This window comes from Mauremys reevesii, unplaced genomic scaffold (assembly GCF_016161935.1).
Source record: "Mauremys reevesii isolate NIE-2019 unplaced genomic scaffold, ASM1616193v1 Contig119, whole genome shotgun sequence".
In the NCBI taxonomy this organism is placed as follows: domain Eukaryota; kingdom Metazoa; phylum Chordata; order Testudines; family Geoemydidae; genus Mauremys; species Mauremys reevesii.
The window spans coordinates 23,065-42,935 of NW_024100737.1; the positions used below are offsets into that span (position 1 = coordinate 23,065).

At 55.5% G+C, this 19,871-nt stretch overlaps 1 protein-coding gene and 1 long non-coding RNA gene across 2 annotated transcripts; one reads left to right on the forward strand and one right to left on the reverse strand.

Moving 5' to 3' along the window:
- Window positions 1-14: 14 nt before the first annotated feature.
- On the reverse strand, window positions 15-19,305 carry LOC120392830 (cilia- and flagella-associated protein 251-like). The gene is made up of 2 exons (XM_039517515.1): window positions 19,206-19,305; window positions 15-781 (listed from the first exon to the last, which is right to left on the reverse strand). The coding sequence occupies exons 1-2, from the start codon at window positions 19,266-19,268 to the stop codon at window positions 332-334; spliced, it is 513 nt and encodes a 170-aa protein (XP_039373449.1). The 5' UTR covers window positions 19,269-19,305; the 3' UTR covers window positions 15-331.
- Window positions 9,885-13,894, forward strand: LOC120392831. The gene is made up of 3 exons (XR_005591802.1): window positions 9,885-9,921; window positions 11,897-12,050; window positions 13,862-13,894. It is a non-coding gene; the product is annotated as an uncharacterized LOC120392831 (long non-coding RNA).
- Window positions 19,306-19,871: the final 566 nt, after the last annotated feature.

Below are 19,871 nucleotides of genomic sequence, written 5' to 3' on the forward strand. Positions count from 1 at the left end.
AAGTCCTAATCCTCCTCCACTTCCTTTCCCTCCATAGCCAGTACCTCTTCTTCCTTCTCTTCTTTCTTCTGAATGGCCACATCCTCGTCCTCCTCCATTGCCAGGTCCTCTTCCTTCTCCTCCTGCTAATTCAGGTCCTCCTTTCCCTCCTCTGTAGCCAGGTCCTCCTCCTCTCCACCTGCTCCATGGCCAGGTGCTCCACTACTGTGGCCAGGTCCTCCTCCTCTTCCTCCACAGGCAGGTGCTCCTCTTCCTGCTCCATGGCCAGGTCCTTCTCTTCTTCCTTTTGCTCCATGATCAGGTGTTCCTCCACCAGGGCCACGTCCTTCCTTTACCTTCTTCTTCCTCTTCTTTTACCTTCTTCTTCCTCCTCCGTCTCTGTGGTCAAGTCCTCTTCCTCTTCTGTGGAGAGGTGCTTGACCTCCTCCTCTTCTGCAGACACGTTCTCCTCCTCCTCCTCCTCTTCTTCCTCTTCTGCAGACATGTTCTCATCCTCCTCCTTTTCCTCCTCTACGGATATGTCCGCCTCGTCCTTTTCCTCTGTGGTCAAGTCCTCCTCCTCTTTTATGGCTAGGTCCTCCACCTCCTCCTCTTTTTCTGTGATCAGGACTTGCTCTTCCTGCTTCTCCTCCTCCTCTGTCTCTAGCTCTTCCTCCTCTTCCTCTCCTTCTGCGGCTGGGTCTTCATTCTCCTCAGCCTTCTCCTCAGGGGCAAGGTCCTTCTCTGACTGGTCGGTGGGGGGTCTCTGCATCAGAGAGACAAGGGCAGAGGGTGACTCTTGCTGGGAAGGGGGGAAGAGGAAGGACAGGGGTGTAAAGGGATGGGGAGAGAAGATTTAATGTTTTCCTCCCATGTTAGCATCCAAAGGCAGAGAGATCCCCACACTGCCCTCCCACAGACCCCAGGCCCCATAGCAGACAAGTCCGACACTGTCCTCTCACAGACCTCTCAGCCCCAGGGCCCCATGGCAGAGAGATCATAGAATCATAGAATCTCAGGGTTGGAAGGACCTCAGGAGGTATCTAGTCCAACCTCTGCTCAAAGCAGGACCAAACCCAACTAAATCATCCCAACCAGGGCTTTGTCAAGCCTGACCTTAAAACCTCTAAGGAAGGAGATTCCACCACCTCCCTAGGTAACCCATTCCAGTTCTTCACCACTCTACTAGTGAAAAAGTTTTTCCTAATGTCCAAACTAAGCCTTCCCTTCTGCAACTTGAGACCATTACTCCTTGTTCTGTAATCTTCTACCACTGAGAACAGTCTAGATCCATCCTCTTTGGAACCCCTTTCAGGTAGTTGAAAGCAGCTATCAAATCCCCTCATTCTTCTCTTCTGAAGACTAAACAATCCCAGTTACCTCAGCCTCTCCTCATAAGTCATGTGCTCCAGCCCCCTAATCATTTTTGTTGCCCTCCGCTGGACTCTCTCCAATTTATCCACATCCTTCTTGTAGTGTGGGGCCCAAAACTGGACACAGTACTCCAAATGAGGCCTCACCAGTGCTGAATAGAGGGGATGATCACATCCCTTGATCTGCTGGAAATGCCCCTACTTATACAACCCAAAATGCCATTAGTCTTCTTGGCAACAAGGGCACACTGTTGAATCATATTCAGCTTTTCGTCCACCGTAACCCCTAGGTACTTTTCTGAAGAACTGCTGCCCAGCCATTCGGTCCCTAGTCTGTAGCAGTGCAGGGGATTCTTCCGTTCTAAGTATAGGATTCTGCACTTGTCCTTGCTGAACCTCATCATATTTCTTTGGTCCAATCCTCTAATTCCCACACTGTCCCTCTCACAGACCTCTCAGCCCCAGGGCCCCATGGCAGAGAGATCCCCACACTGCCCCGCCCACAGACCCTCAGCCCCAGGGCTCCATGGCAGAGAGAGCCCCACACTGACCCTCCCACAGAACCCTCAGCCCCAGGGCCCCATGACAGAGAGAACCCCACACTGCCCCTCCCAAAGAACCCACAGCACCAGGGCCCCATGGCAGAGAGATCCCCACACTGACCCTTGCACAGACCCCTGAGCCCCAGGGCCCCATGGCAGAGAGAACCCCACACTGCCCCTCCCACAGATCCCTCAGCGCCAGGGCCCCATGCCAGAGAGACCCCCACACTGCCCCGCCCAAAGACCCCCCAGCCCTAGGCCCCATGGCAGAGAGATCCCCACACTGCCCCTCCCACACACCCCAAGCCCCATAGCAGACAAGCCTGACACTGCCCCTCACAGACCCTCAGCCCCAGTGCTCCATGGCAGAGAGATCCCCACACTGCCCCTCCCACAGATCCCTCAGCCCCAGGGCCCCATGGCAGAGAGATCCCCACACTGCCCCTCCCATAGACCCTCAGCCCTATGGCCCCATGGCACAGAGATCCCCACACTGCCCTCCCACAGACCCCTAAGCCCCAGGCCCCATGGCACAGAGATCCCCACACTGCCCTCCCACACACCCCAAGCCCCATAGCAGACAAGCCCGACACTGCCCTCTCACAGACCCTCAGCCCCAGGGCACCATGGCAGAGAGATCCCCACACTGCCCCTCCCACTGTGTCCTTCCTACCGCAGTAAGTCGTCCTAACTGATGCTGCTCCAGCCACATGACTAACACAGCTGGATTCGAGGTAGCTTAGGTCGACTTACTGCTGTGTCTACGCTGTGCTGGGCCGACGGGAGACTTACCTTACTCCTGTCGTTCCCGGTGTAGTCCCAGAGTTGCCCGGAGAGCGCTCTGCTGTCAATTTAGTGGGTCTTCACTAGACCCCCACTAAATCGACCCTGGTGCATCGATCGCAGCAGACAGCCTCACAGCTGTGCTGCGCATCCACCCTGCACTACTCAGCCCCGAGTCAGAAATTCAGCTCCTGTGGGGTGTGTCACCCTGCTCAGCTGAAGATGCTCCCCGAGTCCCCAGTGATTTCTGCGATAACTTGTCTCCAGCCTGTTTGGGTCCATACGCTTCCCACGGGGAGGCTGTGCGTGGTCTAGTGACAAGCTCTGGTTGCTCAGGCCTGTCAGGGAAGGCGAGCTCTGGGGAACATTGACACTCTGGAGATCCCTCAGTGGAAGCACAGGCGGTGGGTATAATAGTGGGGGAAGCCTCCCCTGGCACAGCTGCCGCCAACCAGGCCCCGGATGCCTGGGCCCCAGTGCCCAGCCTGTGCTCCATCTCTTCCTGTATCTGCTTCCCACTTCTCCCAACCCCATCTGCCCACTGCTGCCTGGCTGAGTTCCCCTCTCCTCCACTGCACCCCTGTCTCTGGGGTCCCTGCTGCTCACCGTGTGCCTCCTCTTCTCCACCCTCCCCGCTGGGTCAGTCCTGGGGCTGATTTATGCAACATCTTCATAAATGATCTGGATGATGGGATGGATTGCACCCTCAGCAAGTTCGCACATGACCCTAAGCTGGGGGGAGGGGTAGATATGCTGGAGGGTAGGGATAGGGTCCAGAGTGACCTACACAAATTACAGGATTGGGCCAAAAAAAATCTGATGAGGTTCAAGAAGGACAAGTGCAGAGTCCTGCGCTTAGGACAGAAGAATCCCATGCACTGGTAAAGACTGAGACCGACTGGCTAAGCGGCAGTTCTGCAGAAAGTGACGTGAGGATTACAGTGGATGCTAACTCATATCAAGCTTCTCAGTGTGCCCTTGTTGCCAAGAAGGCTAACGGCATATTGGGCTGCATTAGTAGGAGCATTGCCAGCAGCTCGAGGGAGGTGATTTTTTCCCCTCTATTCAACACTGATGAGGCCAAATCTGGAGTATTGTGTCCCGTTTTGGGCCCCCACTACAGAAAGGATGTGGAAAATTGGAGACAGTCCAGCAGAGGGCAAGGAAAATGATTAGGGGCTGGGGCAGATGATGTATGAGGAGAGGCTGAGGGAACTGGGCTTATTTAGTTTACAGAAGAGAAGAGTGAGGCGGATTTGATAGCAGCCTTCAACTACCTGAAGGGAGGTTCCAAAGAGAATGGAGCTTGGCTGTGCTCAGTGGTGGCAGATGACAGAACAAGGAGCTATGATCTCAAGTTGCAGTGGGGGAGGTCTAGGTTGGATATTAGGAAACACTATTTCACTAGGAGAGCGGTGAAGCACTGGGATGAGTTCCCTAGGAGGTGGTGGAATCTCCATCCTTAGAGGTTTTTAAGGCCCAGCTCGACAAAGCCCTGGCTGGGATGATTTAGTTGGTGTTGGTCCTGCCATGAGCAGGGGTTGGACTGATGACCTCCTGAGGTCCCTTCCAACCTCATCTTCTATGAGTCTATCAGTCCTTTGTCCATCCCCTCAGTAGGCACCAACTTCCCTCTGGCCAGTGGTGCTCAACTACGCTCTGCCCCAGGCCCTCCCCACTCCACCTCTTCCCCAAAGCACCGCCCCACCTTTTCCCTGGTCTGCCCCGCTGCACCCCCAAATCAACCCTTTCCTCTGCCCCCTCTCTTCCTAACCCTGTTCCACCCTCGCCCCACTTCTATCCCACCCCACCTCGCCTCTCCTCCATCTCCTCCCCCAAGTATACCATCTCCCCCTCCGCCCCGACCCTCCTGGAGTATCCTGAATTCCATGAAAGAGCTGTTTTGTGGTGGGCAGGAAGTGCTGGGAGGGAGCAGGAGGAGTTGCTCACTGGGGCCACTTGCATGCGAGACGCACTGCAGGCAGGGCAGAGCTTGGCTGCCAGTGGGTGCTAAGCACCCACTAATTTTTCCTTGTGGGTGCTTCACGCCCAGAGCACCCATGCAATTGGAGTCTATAATCCCCCTCCTCCAAATCAAAATCCCTAGAGATTTTGGGTGTCTCTCTCACTGTTGTTAATGTTACAAACTCTTCTGTGTGTGTGTCTCTCTGGGTGGGTGTCCAGGTGTGTTTATGGTTAAATTTATTGTGATGTCATGTATCCCAACAGCAAAGAATGTTCTGCTTCAGCATTCTTGCCCTGCCTTCAGTCTGCCAACTGGCTTGGTTGACAACGGCTGGTGACCCAAGGAGCTGCTGATAGACGCGGACTAGCCATCTCTCAACAACTTCTTGAATCAGCTATTTCCACAGGTGTTCGAACGAAGATGAGTTTTTACAGAAGGTAATTCCCAGATTCTGTTTCTGCTCCTTAGATCGCACATGGCAGGTTGGTGCCTCTTTCTCCTAGCCCAGGGGTGGCCAACTCAGGGCTCGAGCCGCATGCGGCTCTTCAGAGGTTACTATGCAGCTCCTGCATAGGCGCTGACTCCCAGGCTGGAGCTACAGATGCTGACGTTCCAATACGCTGTGGGGTGCTCACTGCTCAACCCCGGCTCTGCCCCAGCTCCTGCCACCACCCCACCCCTTCCCCAAGGCCCTGCCCCTAGCCCCGAGCCTGCCATGCCTCGCTCCTCCCTCCCCACCACAGCCTCCCGCGCACTGCCAAACAGCTGATTGCAGCGGGCGGGAGGAGTGGGAGGGAGGGGAGGCGCTGATTGGGGGCTGCCGGTGGGAGGGAGATGCCGGGGCTGGGGCGGTAGTGGATGAGGGCTGCTGACATATGACTGTGGCTCTTGGCAATGTTCACTGGTAAATTCTGGCTCCTTCTCAGGCTCAGGTCGGCCACCCATGTCCTAGGGACTGGTGGGGGCCAGGGTTGCAACAGTCAGGTCTCAACGTTCCGCTTTGATTTGAACGTCGGCATCTTTCAGCTCCTCCTGCGCCAGCCTCTCACCTTCTCTGGAGGCAGATTTCCACTGTTTTAACTTTCAGCAGACGAGTGGGGGTGAATTTCCAGGGTATCACCTAAAGGGAAGATAACAAAACTGGTGTAGAATTTAGACTGATATCTCCATAAATAGTATTTCCTCTGGAGTTGCCCCAATGCACTCCTTTGCCTTCCTGCTGGGAATAGAAACCTTTGTCTCATGTAATGATTGTCTAATGTAGGTGTATTGTTCATTCCTCTGGGGCACTGGCTACTGTCTGAACACAGGATAATGGGCTAGATGGACCTTTGGTTGGACCCAGGATGGGTGGTCTTGGGTTGCTTATGTTCTCGGTTGTATGAACCAGTCCTGGCTATTAGAGGAGCAGATGGTTTCAAAAGACCGGTCTCCTGGACCTGTGAATCCTGGGCAAACTAATTCCTTCCTTTAGAGAATGACAGAAAACCCATTTCCTCCTTCTTTCTATTCCAGGCTTCATTCCTTTTCCAAAGACTCCTCTCTAGGGAGCACAGAGAGATCCATGTGCACAAAGTGCTTGTCCAACCTGTAGCAATGGAGGCATGCTCTGACTTTAGCCAGCAAGAACAGGCCTTGCCAGAGAAGCCCCAGAGAAGGAAATGTTCATGGTCCATCCTGTCAGGCATGAAGAGACTCTGTGTCTGTAACCAATCTGACACCTCGATGGCAGACAGGGATGAGGAGAGAACAATTTCCTCACAAAGAAGGTGGAGGCACTTGTCCCGGAAGAAGATAGCAGCTGAGAACCAGGTGGAGTCAGAGGAGGTGAAGCTGCAGGAGGATACAGGGAAAGTTGAACTGGATCCTACAGGTGAGGATTCAATCCACATGGTTAGCGAGGAGCATGTGAGGAATACTCACACCAGTCACCCTACAAGCCTTACACAACAGGGCCGTCTCACGGGTCAGCGCTGGGGACCCCGGGCGGCCCGGGCTTTTTTGCCCCCCCACCCAAAAAAAAAAAAAAAAAATTGTGCAGAGGCCGAAGTGGCGATGGGGTTGGGGGGAACAAACCTGCCAGCCAGCGGAAACAGCAAAGGGGGGAAACCAACCTGCCAGCCAGCCGGCCGGAGCATCAAAGGGGGGTCGGGAAACCTGCCGGCCGGTCGGAGCAACAAGGGGGCTCAAACAAACCGGCCGGCCGGAGCAGCGAAGGGGGGAACCAACCTGGCCGGAGCAGCAAAGGGGGTGGGTGGGAAACCTGCTGCCGGTCGGAGCGACGGGGGGGGGGCATGAAACAAACCGCCCAGCCGGCCGGAGCAGTGAAGGGGGGTGAACAAACCTGCCGGCCATAGCAGCAAAGGAGGGAGCAGCAGGAAACCTGCCGGCCGGTCGGAGCAGCGGGGGGCGGGGGTGTGTGCGAAACAAACCGCCCAGCCGGCCGGAGCAGTGAAGGGGGGTGAACAAACCTGCCGGCCATAGCAGCAAAGGAGGGAGCAGCAGGAAACCTGCCGGCCGGTCGGAGCAGCGGGGGGCGGGGGTGTGTGCGAAACAAACCGCCCAGCCGGCCGGAGCAGTGAAGGGGGGTGAACAAACCTGCCGGCCATAGCAGCAAAGGAGGGAGCAGCAGGAAACCTGCCGGCCGGTCGGAGCAGCGGGGCGGTGTGTGCGAACAAACCGCCCAGCCAGCTGGAGCACCGAAGGGAAGAAAAATAAAAACCAAAAGAAAAAATACCTGCGGGCGACGGGAACACCGGTGCAGGGGGACTCCGAGCCCTGCAGACCCCGGGCCGCGGCGTGCACACCCAGCCAGCGTGGGGGTGGAGACAAGGGGGCGGCCAGGGCTTCCTAAGTGGGGTGCTCGCGCTGCCTGCTGGGAGGGCTCCACGCTGTTCGGTGGGCGGGCTGCTGGGCTTGCTGCAGACCTGGCACCGCCCCAGCAGCCTCCTCTGCGCTGCCACAAACCAAAAGAAAAACCTGCCGAGGCAGCGGAAGCAGCAAAGCCCCCAAAATGGGATTGGACGGACTGCCGCCTTGAATCTGCCGCCCAAGCACCAGCTTGCTCGGCTGCTGCCTGGAGCCGGCCCTGATGGGTACCTCAGACTCTGGAATCCATTTAGTGCCAGATCCTTTGGCAAGGGTGGCCGAGGTCCATCTCTGAGGTGGGGAGAGCTGAGTGTGTCAGGTCACCTCTCTGGGGTCTGGCACTGTGGGGTGGGGAGTACTAACATTGCTCCGGGCTGTAAGGAGAACAGAGAGGCTGGACGTTGTAGGAAATCATTTCTTGTCTCCTGGATCGGGTCCATTTCATCAGTAAATGCTCCAGAGGTCCCAGCTGGGAACCGTACCAGAGCTGAGCCATTACTTCTTGGGGGTTAAATGCAAATGAGGCCTGCTGCCCATCACTGACAGGGAAGGTGTGCAAGGAGGGGACAAGTAGAAAACACCATGGAAAAGAAACTTGCCCCAGGTCCGAGGAAGCCTCGTGTGGTAAAAGCCCCAGCAAAGATCCATGAGATCGGAGTTCTCTGCTTAGCTGCCAACAACCTTCAGTCTGACCCTGGGCAATTCACTTCAGGGCTCTGGGCCTGACCTCCATCCTCTGTAAAGCAGGGATACTACATGGAAAAGGGAAATGTTACGAATGTTTCTTTCTGCTCCAGGGACGAAGAAGGAGGCGCCGGAGTCGCAGGGGAAGTGGGAAAAGGGAGCCCAGAAGAGCAGGAAGAAGAGCGCACTCCCACCCCTCATTACCAAGCAGCTCCCATATGACCATGGTAATGACGCTTGTGACTGTGCTATTGGAAAGCCTCCTGCTGGGTGTATTAATATCTCCCGGAGCTGGGATCTCTGACAGGAGACCTACCTGCCCCTTGCTCAGGAGCTGAAAGGAAACACTCCTCAAGTGTGATCGACTCCAGCCAGTCTTTACGAGTTTCTCTGGGTTGCTTGAACGAGGCCCAGGTTGACAAAGGGGTTCAGGCACCTCAGGAAGTTCAGAGGTGCTTAGTGGGATTCGCAGAAGTGCCTGACTCAGGTGCCTGATTCTGATGCACTCTCCATGGGACACAGGCACTGCTGAAAATCCTACCAGGCCCCTCCCTGCACTTGTAGTGGTCACCCACACACCTGCTGGGTGGGGTGTTCTGGCCATTCTAGTGGCACCAGGACCACTTAGAGACAGAGATCAAAGGAGTATGCTATAGAGCCTTAGCTAACAGCCAGTTGGGTTTTAGCTGCTGCGGAGAGGCTCCTGCACTAAACTCCAGAAATCCCAGGTTGGATCCTCTGCCAGGAGTATCTATGCGAGTGTGTCGCCTGGTGTGCTCTACTGCATCCTCAGCTGCTGGCGTCCAGGACAGACGGGCTAATCCAGCCACGCAGGCCAGCTGCAGTAACACTCAGGAGGTGCCTGAGACACCAGGGCAAAGGCCTTCAGCACCCCAGGCCCTGGGTTTAGGTGACCCTGGAACCAGTCCCCCTGCAGTAACATTGTGCCCAGTGAGTTCTGACCCACGGGGGGCTGGCCCCAGAGGCCCACAGTTTGGGATTCTCCTCAGCCAGGCAGACTTGCTCCTTCAGTCGAAGCTACTTTCTGTCCTGCCGGCGATTCCTGCCTGTTTTGTGGCAGCACCACACGCTGCAGGGTGGGGAAGGAAGAGGCATTTCCGCTTGGGCCCTGTTCTCAGTCCTTTCCTCGCAGACACTGTGGGCTGCTAGAGTTGCTGAGCCAATCTGCTCAGGTGCTCGGGGTGGATGGGACATGGGGCAGGTTCTGCAGTGACCCTCGGCTGCACTCAACAAGCAACTTGACTGGGCTTTGCAGGCCATTGAGGCTTTCTCAGCAAAAGCTGGGCTTCCTGGGGGGAGGGGCTAGAGAGGGAGGAAATGGGGGTGCCCTTGGGGTCCCAGCACCGGCTGAGAGGCTCCCATCTCTTCTCAGGCAGGGGGGAGGGGGAAGCGTATGAAAGACTGAGGAAACCTCGGCACCTGTTGAGGTTTGTTAAGAAAAGGGCTCAGCCGAGTCTCCACGCCACGGGCGCTGCCAGCCTCCCGCCGGGACAGACTGTTCCAGGGCAGCTGAGCGATGGAAATACTCAGTCCCGACAGGCTCTGTCCTCTCATTGCAGACCCCGGGAGCAGCTTCCTCAGCCCAGCTCCAAGCCCTGCTGATGAGAGCCGTGAAGGGTCTGACGACACCCACCCTGGAGCGATTTCTGCCGCCGAGGAAGAGTTGAGGACCATCGTGTCTCTACACGGAGACAAGATGGAGAGAGTAAGAGACTCCCGCCGTGGGCAGGGGATGCTGCGCAGAGAGGGGAGGGGAGAATTTCTCTCCTAGGAAACTGTTCCTGGGACACACGGGCATGGTGCTGTGAAGGTTGGCTGAGCCCCTTTCCCTTCATCGCTTGGCCGCGGGATCCGCGGCGTGAGGTGTTTGACCTGTTCTCTGCCTGCTGGAGCTCTGACACGTCCCTGAGGACAGCCCAGCCCCACTGAAGGGGAGCGATAGCCCCAGCCCTGGCAGCGCAGCACTTACCTAGTCTGCCCACGGGCCTCCACACTGGTTTCTCAGACATGCTGCGGGCCTTGTTTTTCCAGCTGAAGGATCAGGAGGAATTTGGCTTTGCACTTTTCTCTCTGTCTCTCCCTAGCTCTGATCCTGCTGCCCATCCCCACAGGATCTGAGTGCCTCCCGTGAATTAGACTGGCCTAGGAGGTTTCTGGCAGACTTCATTTCTACATCCCCTGGGTAGGAGGCTCTCAGAGTCATTATTCCCCCTGATTAATGAAGCTCCACCACCCTCCTGGGAGGTAGGAATTCAACCCATTTGACACCTGGGGAAACTGAAGCCCAGAGAGCTCCTTGAGTTGCCCAAGCCTGCGCAGGTGGGGTTATCGAGAAAGGAATCAGGGTTCACGTTCCCTACAGTCCTTTAACTGTTGCCTTCAATCGCTCGGCCTGGAAATAGGTGACATTCCTGCCCTTCCCCAGATACCGCCTGCCCATGGCGCCTAAGTGCAGACTTATTCCCTTCCTGGGCTTTGGCTTTCCTGGAAACTCGGAGACTCATAAACAAACAGAATCCTGAGCCTGAGCTTCCTCCCCAAACCTGCCTGTTCCTGGGGTTTCCTGCAGGTCGTCCCTGTCTCTGTCCGAGTTCCCTGTTTCCAGCAGGTCCGAGGGGGAAGATAACAAATGGCCCCTCAATCAGGAGATTGATTTGTGCAGGGCTCTAACTCCTGCTAGCAGAACAGGGCACCAGAATCCAGCCACCCGGGTTGTAGCTCCTGCTCCTTGTTCGAGAGAGGAAAGAGCAATGACCAGTTCCTCATGGAAGAGCCCGAGGGGGCGGCTTGTCCCTTTCGGGTCTGTCTACCTTGTGCTGCAAACTCTGCAGCAGGAGCCGGAAAGCCTGGCCCTATGGACGTGGGCTCCCAGGGCTGGCACAGTGGGGCCAAACGGCAACGCAGCCTCTTCTGGGCTTGGGCTGAACTGGAGCTCTGAAGCCTGGGGAGGAGGGGGCTTCAGAGCCTGGGCTCCAGCCCAAGTCTCCAGGTCTGCACTGCTGTTCCCAGTGCCATAGCCTGAGCCCGAGGTTAGAGACCCGGCTTTGAGATTGGTTACGGCAGGTTTTAAAATCCCGCAGTGTAGAGGTTCTCCTTAGGGCTGGGGCCTGGAGCTGGCTAGCCCCGTCCAACTAGCCCTGCCTGCCATCTCTGGGATGGGCTCTGGGGTACATCAGTGGAACCAGCTGGGTCTGGAGCAGCGCTTCTACCTGGGACATCCTCAGGCCAAACAGGTGGTATTGACGTGCCCCACACAGCACATATGGGGCCCACAATGGAAACTGGGTTGAGAAGCATGGGCCTGGAGGAACTGATTGTGCTAGAGAGATCAGCAGGAAGCTGCAGAGATGGAGGAAAGGCTCCTGCAGGGAAGCCCTTGAGAGCAGGCTGAGAGCAGTTTGCTAAGGCAGGGAAGGCCCTGGGATAGCAGGGGAGTTTGGGCTGTGCCCACAGTAAGGTTTGGGGGAAGTCTTTTGTGTGTGTTTCTGAGCTTTAAGGTACTAAACCAGACCTCAGGAAGGCTGGGGTTCCTGGACTTGTCAAAGCCTCTTTCTTCAGATTATGGAGGAGCCAAGATGGGCAACCGAGGTGAGAGGCGGCTTGCAGGGCTGCCAGGAGGGGTTACCTGGGAGGTTGTCACCATGGATAAATCCATCCTCAACTTTCTGGCATTCTTCCAGGTTGAGACGTCGTGGGACGTATCTTAATCTGGCTGGACAACGTCTGTCATCCCAGAGCCAGAAAAGCAGCACTGAGGGCCACGGCCTTGCTGGCTCGTTCCCACCCCCAGGACGTGGTTCTGAGCTGTGTGGCACACACGCTGTCCTCGGACAGGTAGGGAGCTGCTCTGTTATCACCTCAGGCCATTATTTCTCTTCCTGCTCCTACCGACAGGCCACAGTCCGGGAATGGTCCGCTGGCTCACGCAGCTGGAGGGAGTTTCCTGCTGTGCAGAGAGCTGTCCAGGCTCACCAAGAGGAGATGCCCAGGCCCAGCCACTGAGGAGCCAACCTCCTCCTGCACTCCCCAGGATGGAGACGTGCCAGTTTTCTGGGGAAGTCCAGCACTGTCCTGATTTCTCTGGGTCACCCCACTTCCTCTCCCGTCCAGTACAGGGCCAATAAATGACTTTGGGGCTCACTCCACATCCCTGGGTCATGAGGTCTGGCTGCTCCCTATTGTGTGAGAGAAGGCAGAGATGGAAAAGGTCCATGAGGTCCATCTGTCCGTCCGCTGGGGACCAGTGCAGGATTGTTACCTGCAGTCAGATCCCTAGTTATTCCATGGCTGAGGAAGTGGTGAAAAATGCACTCATCTCATGGCGCTGCGCAGCAGAGGTAAATCTCTTCAGACAGAAAGTTCCAGACCTAATTGTTGCAAACTAAATAAATAAATAAATGATCCACACATGACCAGAGCGTAATGCAGTGCAGCCTGCCTGAGTCTGCAGACAGCCGGCAAGAACAGCTCTGAGAGGGGTGAGTGCCTCTTTCATCTCAATACGTTGTGAACCCTGAGTCCTGCTGGTTATTGCCGATCACTTTGCAGAGTCATCCAGCTGAGGTGTTTATAATACAGTCTCCATGTGCCTAGGGGCCGTGAAACCCAACTGACCTCGCCAGAGGTCAAAACTCCGTCTTTCCTCAGCATCCTCTGCAATGCAGTTCTGCACTGACCATAGACAAATCTGTGTCACATGGGAGAGAGAATTGAAGAGCAGCATGAAAGAAACTGAATTTCTTACCCAGTTCCGTTACCAGAGGAATACAGTGTTGGTTTTCATATTGATTTGAGTGTTTGATTTGTAAACCTTTCAGGTTTGAATTCCTTGAAGCAGCCCCAGTGCTTTCCAGGGTCTGTGCTCAGAACCTATAGAAACTCGGCAGCGTTGGCACAGAATTTCAGTCAAGCTTCCTGAAGACCTTAAATCCAGGCCATTTGCTCTTGGTTTGTCCAACCTAGTTCTCAGTGTCCCCAGGGCTTGACCACCATGTCCGACCTTCCTCACCAAACTTGGAAGTTAAATGACTGGAAGCCTTTTGGATCTGTCTGCAGTCTTCCTGTGCGGATGCCTGGGGGGACCAGGAGCGGTTAGATCAGCAAGAATGGAGAGAAGAGAGGAGGGGGATTTCAGTACTAGTTTCCTTCCAGCTCTGTCACACTGGGCAGTACAATCTCCCCTGAACCCTCTCCTATCAGGGCATGTTCTGAGTCAGTGTCTGACCCGTCCACCACACTGCAGTAGGATTCAGCTGCTAAGAGACACTTGGCCAAATGCTGGGTCTCAGTTACACCCCCAAATAGCCAGAGGAACTGCACTGAGGTCAGGCAAGTTCCTCGGGACTGAGCCTAGCGTAACAGAGCAGAATGTTGCACAGTCTGGTGGTCACACTGTGCTGGTCACTCGGTGGTCAGATCATGGTCACTGTCCTGGAAACAGCGGTGCTAGCTTCAGGAACAACAACCCATTAGGGGAAAGGAATAAATACAACCTTCTCTGACGGGACTTGCCCTGCCTCAGCCTCCCTGCACCAATCGGTGTCTCCTCTCTCAGACGCCTTTCCTGCCCGTTTTCCAAGCCTCTCCCTGGGGAGGGCAAGAGGTGGCCAAGCAGGGAAGGTCTGACTTCTCTTCTGAATCTGCAGATGTGCCATTGAGCTGTGGAAGGCCCTGGGGAAGAACCACAGCTCCCCAGGAGGTGCTGCAGCAGCTGCTGGACAAGCTCCAGCAGAGACACCGGGAGGAGAAGAGCGGCAATGTGTCTCTGGCTGTAAGTGAGGTTTGAGATGTCACTTTGAGAACCCGCAACCGCGGGGAGGATAGTGCATCTGTGTGTGTCTGTGAGCTTCACCCCTTCTTAGCTTCAGGCCACGGCTCCACTACACAATGAAGCCGACCTGCGTAATCTCGGCATACAGCCGCCACAGCAATTCTATCCCTTGTGTGTGTCTGCACTTTGCTGCTTGTGTCGGCAGTGCACGTCCTCACCAGAAGCGCTCGTCTCGATTGTACGGTCAGGGTGGGGCATTGTGGGAAGGCTCCTGAAAGCCAGTTGACGACGCGACGCTGTGTCTACACTGACACTGCATCGACCTGGACTCTCTGCCACTTATGGAGGTGGAGTTATGAATTTGGCACCAAGGGGCAGTTCTGCCAATGGGAAGGAAATTCCATAGTTAGGGTGATGCTGGGTGAGGGGCCTTGCATTGACATAACTCTGTAATGCAGACCAGGCCTTAGTGTGTCCTGGCCACCTGCTAGCAAACCAAAGAGGTGTAAATAAAGCTTCACCCAGGAAAAGTTACTGATCTGAAGCGGTTTATCTGCTGGTGCCCTGGCTCTGTTTGCCGCCTAGGTGGCTCTTTAGTGAGCAGGTGCAGTTCGGGTGTCTCTTGGAAGTATCCAGGTTTCTGGCTCTCTAAATTGTGACTAGAAATCTTCCCAGCATGGGATCATGAGATGTCCAGTACTTTTGACTGGGCCAGAAACACTGGGTCTACAAGAACAGATCTCCTCAGGATGGTTTCAGCCAGTGCAGTCATGGCTGGAAACCCAAAGCACAGAGTCTGCACCATTAAGCGAAATAATGGGGAATAACATCATCCAGACTCCTCTGACCTTTCCGTAGGGCTCCATCCTGCTTCCGTTCCAGGAATGGGTGAAGGTTCAGGACCCTCCAAATGTCTCCTCCCCTCTCAGGAGCCAATCCTCTTTTGTAATAGGCTGGGGAGGAAATGAGACCCGAGAAAAGGACAATAGCGAATGGCAATGGGGGCAGGTGGCAGATTGGGATAGTGGAGTGAAATTCTTCCCCCCCTCCAGGCAATGAGGACCATTTACGAGGTCCTTTTCCTATGGGGATACTGAGAAGCCATCCTGGAAATGTATCCCCAGATGCTCATCCTCTGCGTCAGGCAAGTGCAGTATGTGATGGATCTGCACTTGCCAGGGACCTACATGGCCAGCACGACATCCAGCCCCGAGGAGGGATCCAGCTGCCTCAACCCCCTAAGGTAATGACTGAAAGGAAAAGGAAGAACAGATGTGCTCTGCTAAACACATGTAGGCTGTTCATGGCCATCATTTGTTCGGGTGCTATAGTTAGCCCAGGCTCACTTACACCAACTAAGGATCTGGCCCCACATGCCCGCTTGAGTCCTGTTACCTGTCACAGTAAAGAATCAAGTATTCAACCGCATTGAGTGATGACATCAACCATCTTAAGAAGCTACAGTGTCACTAACTGGTTACAAACTCAATGAAACTGCAGTGTCGACAGGGCCCATTGGGCAGGGGAGCACCATGATATCACACTGGATCTATCCTCGGGAGGCTAGCTCCTGCTGTCCATGCTGTGTGTGCCAGGGCGTGTGCAGCTTTGCCATGATTGGGGCTGATCTCGTTGCCTGACACTGGTATTTTTTGTCTTTAGCACGTCGGTGGAGGCTGTGAAGACTCTTTTTTCCATGCCCGGATACTGGAAGGAATTTGCCAGCATCCAATTTCAGCAGGGTTGGGACATGATAGCCTCACGATATTACTACTGCAGGGTGTTGGCGTGATTGCAAGGTAGGAGCCCAAAGTTTCCTCTTCAGTGGGTCTCTCTTGGGAATGGGATTTCGTGTGAAATGTTCCTCTGTTCCAGGCTGCCATCTCAGCCCAGCAACTAGAGAGGAACTCTCTCCCCCTTGATAACCACAAGGGACTTTCTGCTCCATGTTCCAGAGCCATGATCGAGTTTGAGAACCTCAGCTCCCTGCCGCCTTCAGAGAGGCCGTCACCACTGTTCAAAGGGAGAAGGAGGAGGAGCAGAGAAATATCACCATAACTTTCTGCACTGAGGTGAGATTCATTAGTTGACAGGAGAGCAGCTCAGGCCAGTAAGCTCTGGGCACATTGTCAGCAGCTCAGCAGCCTTCCAGCCAGCCAGCTCCTCTCCGCACATGGATGGTGGTGGGGCATGGCACAGAGAGGAGGGAGAGACAGGGTGAGATCGCTCCTGGCTGGATGTACTTAGGTGGGATCCTGTGACAAGAGGAGATGTTTCTCCGGTGCCCCAAGGCCATGCTTCTCTCCTCACCTTTCCTGGGGTTCTGCTTTTCTCTGCCCCAGGGTCTCTCCATGGCACTCAGTGGGGCCTGAGATTCCCTTTCCCTGGGGGTTTATGTGTGACTTGTGCATTAGTCTAAGTTCTGGGAATGAGCCAACTGAAAGAGCAGCAACTGGCTCCCTACACACCGGAGACGTTGTATGGGAGTAAGTGGCCATTTGGTAAAGATGAGTGTCCAGGGGACAGACCCCACAGGAAGACCTCTGCTCCTCAACCCGATGTTGATTTGGCTCTTTCCAGTTTCTCCAGAGTCCTTCCATTGAGACAATACTGACAAAATCAGAGCTCCAGGCACAGCTCATGGAATGGACCCAAGATAAAACCCCATTGTACGTCGGCTCAGTCTGCAGGCCTTGGCAGTATTGTGCTCCAGCCAGAAAAGGTGAGGGGCGTGGATTGCCTGGGGACCGAGGAAGCCGATGTTCATTGAATCGCTCAGCAATGAGAGCGAGATCCCCACACAAGCCTTGTTGTTTAACGCACAGCACTCGAATGTTGGAGGTGCTTTACTGAGCAAATCAAGGCACGACGTGGTCCCTGCTCCCGTGAGCTGACCCTGATTGCAGATGTGATGCAGTGGGGGAGGCGGGTGAGCAAAGACAAAGGTTACAGTGAGCAGCTGGCAGAGAGTGACAGGAGAATGACTTTGTGCTCCCATTGGGCGGCTGTGCCAGCCGTGGTGTCTCATAGGTGGGAGTGGATGGGCCAGCATATGCCCCAGGCTGGCATCCAGGGTAGTAATGAGCTGACTTCTCCATTGCTGCAGGTGCAATCGTTACGGGCCCAGCTGCCAGCGATCATGGACATGTTCTGTGACACGGATAGAGGGCGTGTCAGGGTAGCCATGCATCAAGCTGCAGACATCATCTACCTCCTGGATGGGGAGGGGCTTGGCTCCATCTCCCAGGACATTGCAGTCAGCCTTCGCCTTCATTGATGACGTAAGGCTGGGAAACACAGGAGAACCCCATTCCTCCCCGCCTGTCTCTGGTGCCCTTGTCTCTCTCTTCCCATCCCCTTCCTCCCACCCTCAGCCCTGCCATGAAGCCTCCAAGGTGCCCCTGCCATGGGTGGGGAATCTCCTGCTCAGCCACCTCCCTGTCAGAGCTCTTCTCCGCAAACCTCAGCATCAGCGCCATGCTCCCAGCCCCTGCTGCCGCCTGGCCTCGGGAGAGGGGTCCTGGCACTGGGCAGATGACCAGCTGTCTGGAGAACACCGGCCCCCAAAGAGGTGGAGATTCCCAGCAGGAAAGAGGTGGGTCGGGAATCTCCTGGCCTCAGGGGCACCAAGGAGCAAAAGAACTGCTGTGTTTTGTAGCAGCACCTCCCTGTAAGGCTCCAGCAGCTGCTCCTCCCTTCCCCAGACCAGTCTCCAGCAGCCTTCCTCCCTCTCCCCTAAGCTTCTAGGGGTCTAGGATTCTGTGCTCTCCAGACAGAAATTGTGTCTAGGACACCATGGGGCTGCACTGCCCTGCACAGTGTCTCAGGCCTTGTTCTACACAAGATGTCTATGGCGCTGGCCTGGTGGCCTCACTGCTCCCGCGACCCAAGTCAGTTAACACGGGGGAACCGGAGCAGCGTGCGGATTATGACTCTGTCACGTTATGCTCTGATCCTGCCTGGCTTTAACCGGGCTTCCCACTCCCTGTGTGTCATTGCCAGGAGAGGGACAGCGTGCGCCCGCTGCCATTTTACTGCTTGGCAACGTGGTGAGCAGCGTGAAGGACCCGGACAAACCCATCGTGCAGCAGAAGATGATCCACTGCTTGCTCCCGCCCTGCTGCACCTTGAAGACCGATGAGAGTGTGACACTGGTAAGTGCCACGGTCATTATTTCCTTAAGAGTAAAGAGCCAGAATCTCCTGGGGCCCCCACTCCATTAATGGCCAGAGCCCTTGCCCAAGCAGAGTCTTCTCCTCCCTGCTTCACTCCATGCTGGAGCCCAGTGCCTCATCCATTCTCACAGCATACAGCACAATTGGGAAGAAAAGCCTTCTTCTGGGAAAGAGCCCTGACCCTCTCCTGCAAAGACGGGCCTCAGGCCTTGGGCTGCTGCATCCAAAGGTTCATAACAAGAGGCAGCAAAAGAAAAGGGAGCACAGATCTGTAAGAGCCCCTTCAGTTCAGGGAGCTGATATCTGCCCACAGCCTTCTGGAAAGGGGTGCAGCTGCCCTGACTTCTTCCCTGGAGCTCCTGAGAGAACTTCTCCAGGTCCCAGCTTCCCAGAATTCACCGGACGTTGCCCTCTGTTGTTGGGCCAACTGGGATGTGGAGGGAAGCCTGATCTGGCGGCCCTTTGGTCCGACTCTTTGGGATCCCAAAGCTGACTCACGCCTCATGCAGTCTCTTTGCACCTAAGGACTGAGCTGTGGAGATCTCTTATGAATCTTTCCAGGGCTGTCCATAGAGGGGCACAGGGCCTGGGACAACACCCCTACTCTGCCCTAAGCCCCAGCCCCACTCCATCCCTTCCCAAGTGCCACCCCACCTCTTCCCACCCCTGCTCCGCCCCTGCCCCATCCCTATTCCTCCTCCCCAAAGCCCCCCCCCCTCATGGCCCAAACGACGCTGGGCGCTGGCGAGGTGGGGCATAGCATAGTGGGACCGGGAGTACTGCTCCTGGCCCCAGCATGGCCCACGTCCTGCGTCCCCCTGAAGTGCGGGGCCCCCCAAAGCACAGGGCCCTGGTCAACCGCTCCAAACCATCCAAAGACAGGACGGCTCTGGCTCGCTCCAGCCAATTCCTCTCCTGAGCACACTCCTGTGTACAACAAATGACAGGAATCTCTCCACTAGCAGGAAAAGCAGGAGAACAAGTGACGGGAAGGCTCCATGTCCCCAGACTGTCCTCTCTCAGTGAGAACCCTCTTGGTCTCACCTTCTCTTGCAGAGATGCAAACTGACGCTCTTCCGCTGCGCAGTGTTTCTCAGGTGGGCTCATTTGAAGACGCTGTTCCGCAGCATGGCCTGGGATGGCTCCACACAGCTCCGAAGTGTGCCTGGAAGTGCTTGGTAGGTGAATTCCTTGTGCCTTCAGAGTGGTGAATGGGGACTTGAGGGAGACCTTTAACCCCACACCCTGAGTACCCATCCGCTTCCATCGGGTGGCAGGACTCTATTCCAGGCTCTCTGCTGGTTCATTTCTGCAGGAGTTACAATCCCTTCACATTTTTGAAATTTTTCTCCTGAACTGTTAGACCTGCAAACTTTCTGAAAACAAAAGCTGAGGTTCTGGAGAACACAACAGTAACTCCAGAGAGGTGCTGCTATGGCGTATGGGCTCATACTGGCTGTTGCCATGCCCTGGCTCTATGCTTTGGCTTCCCTGGACTAGTCCCTGTGGGAAGAACATGTCATTTGTATATTGTGCGTTTCTTCCTTCTTTCTTCCTAGATGCAGAACAACAAGAGCCACATCCCCAAATTCCTGTTCCACGCCTTAGAATACCTGGAAAGCTCACAGACAACAATCAGACATTCTGCAGCCCTGTTCATTGGTAAGCAGAGCGACTTCACTTGAGCTTTTTTGACCTGCTTCCTTCAAA

Coding starts and splice junctions, on each gene's coding strand:
- LOC120392830 (XM_039517515.1), bottom strand. CDS start 19,268: ATGAGCCCACCTGAGAAACACTGCGCAGCGGAAGAGCGTCAGTTTGCA. Junction 782..19,205: donor TTGCATCTCTGCAAGAGAAG/GTGAGACCAAGA, acceptor CCCCCTTCCCAG/CAAGAGTCACCCTCTGCCCT.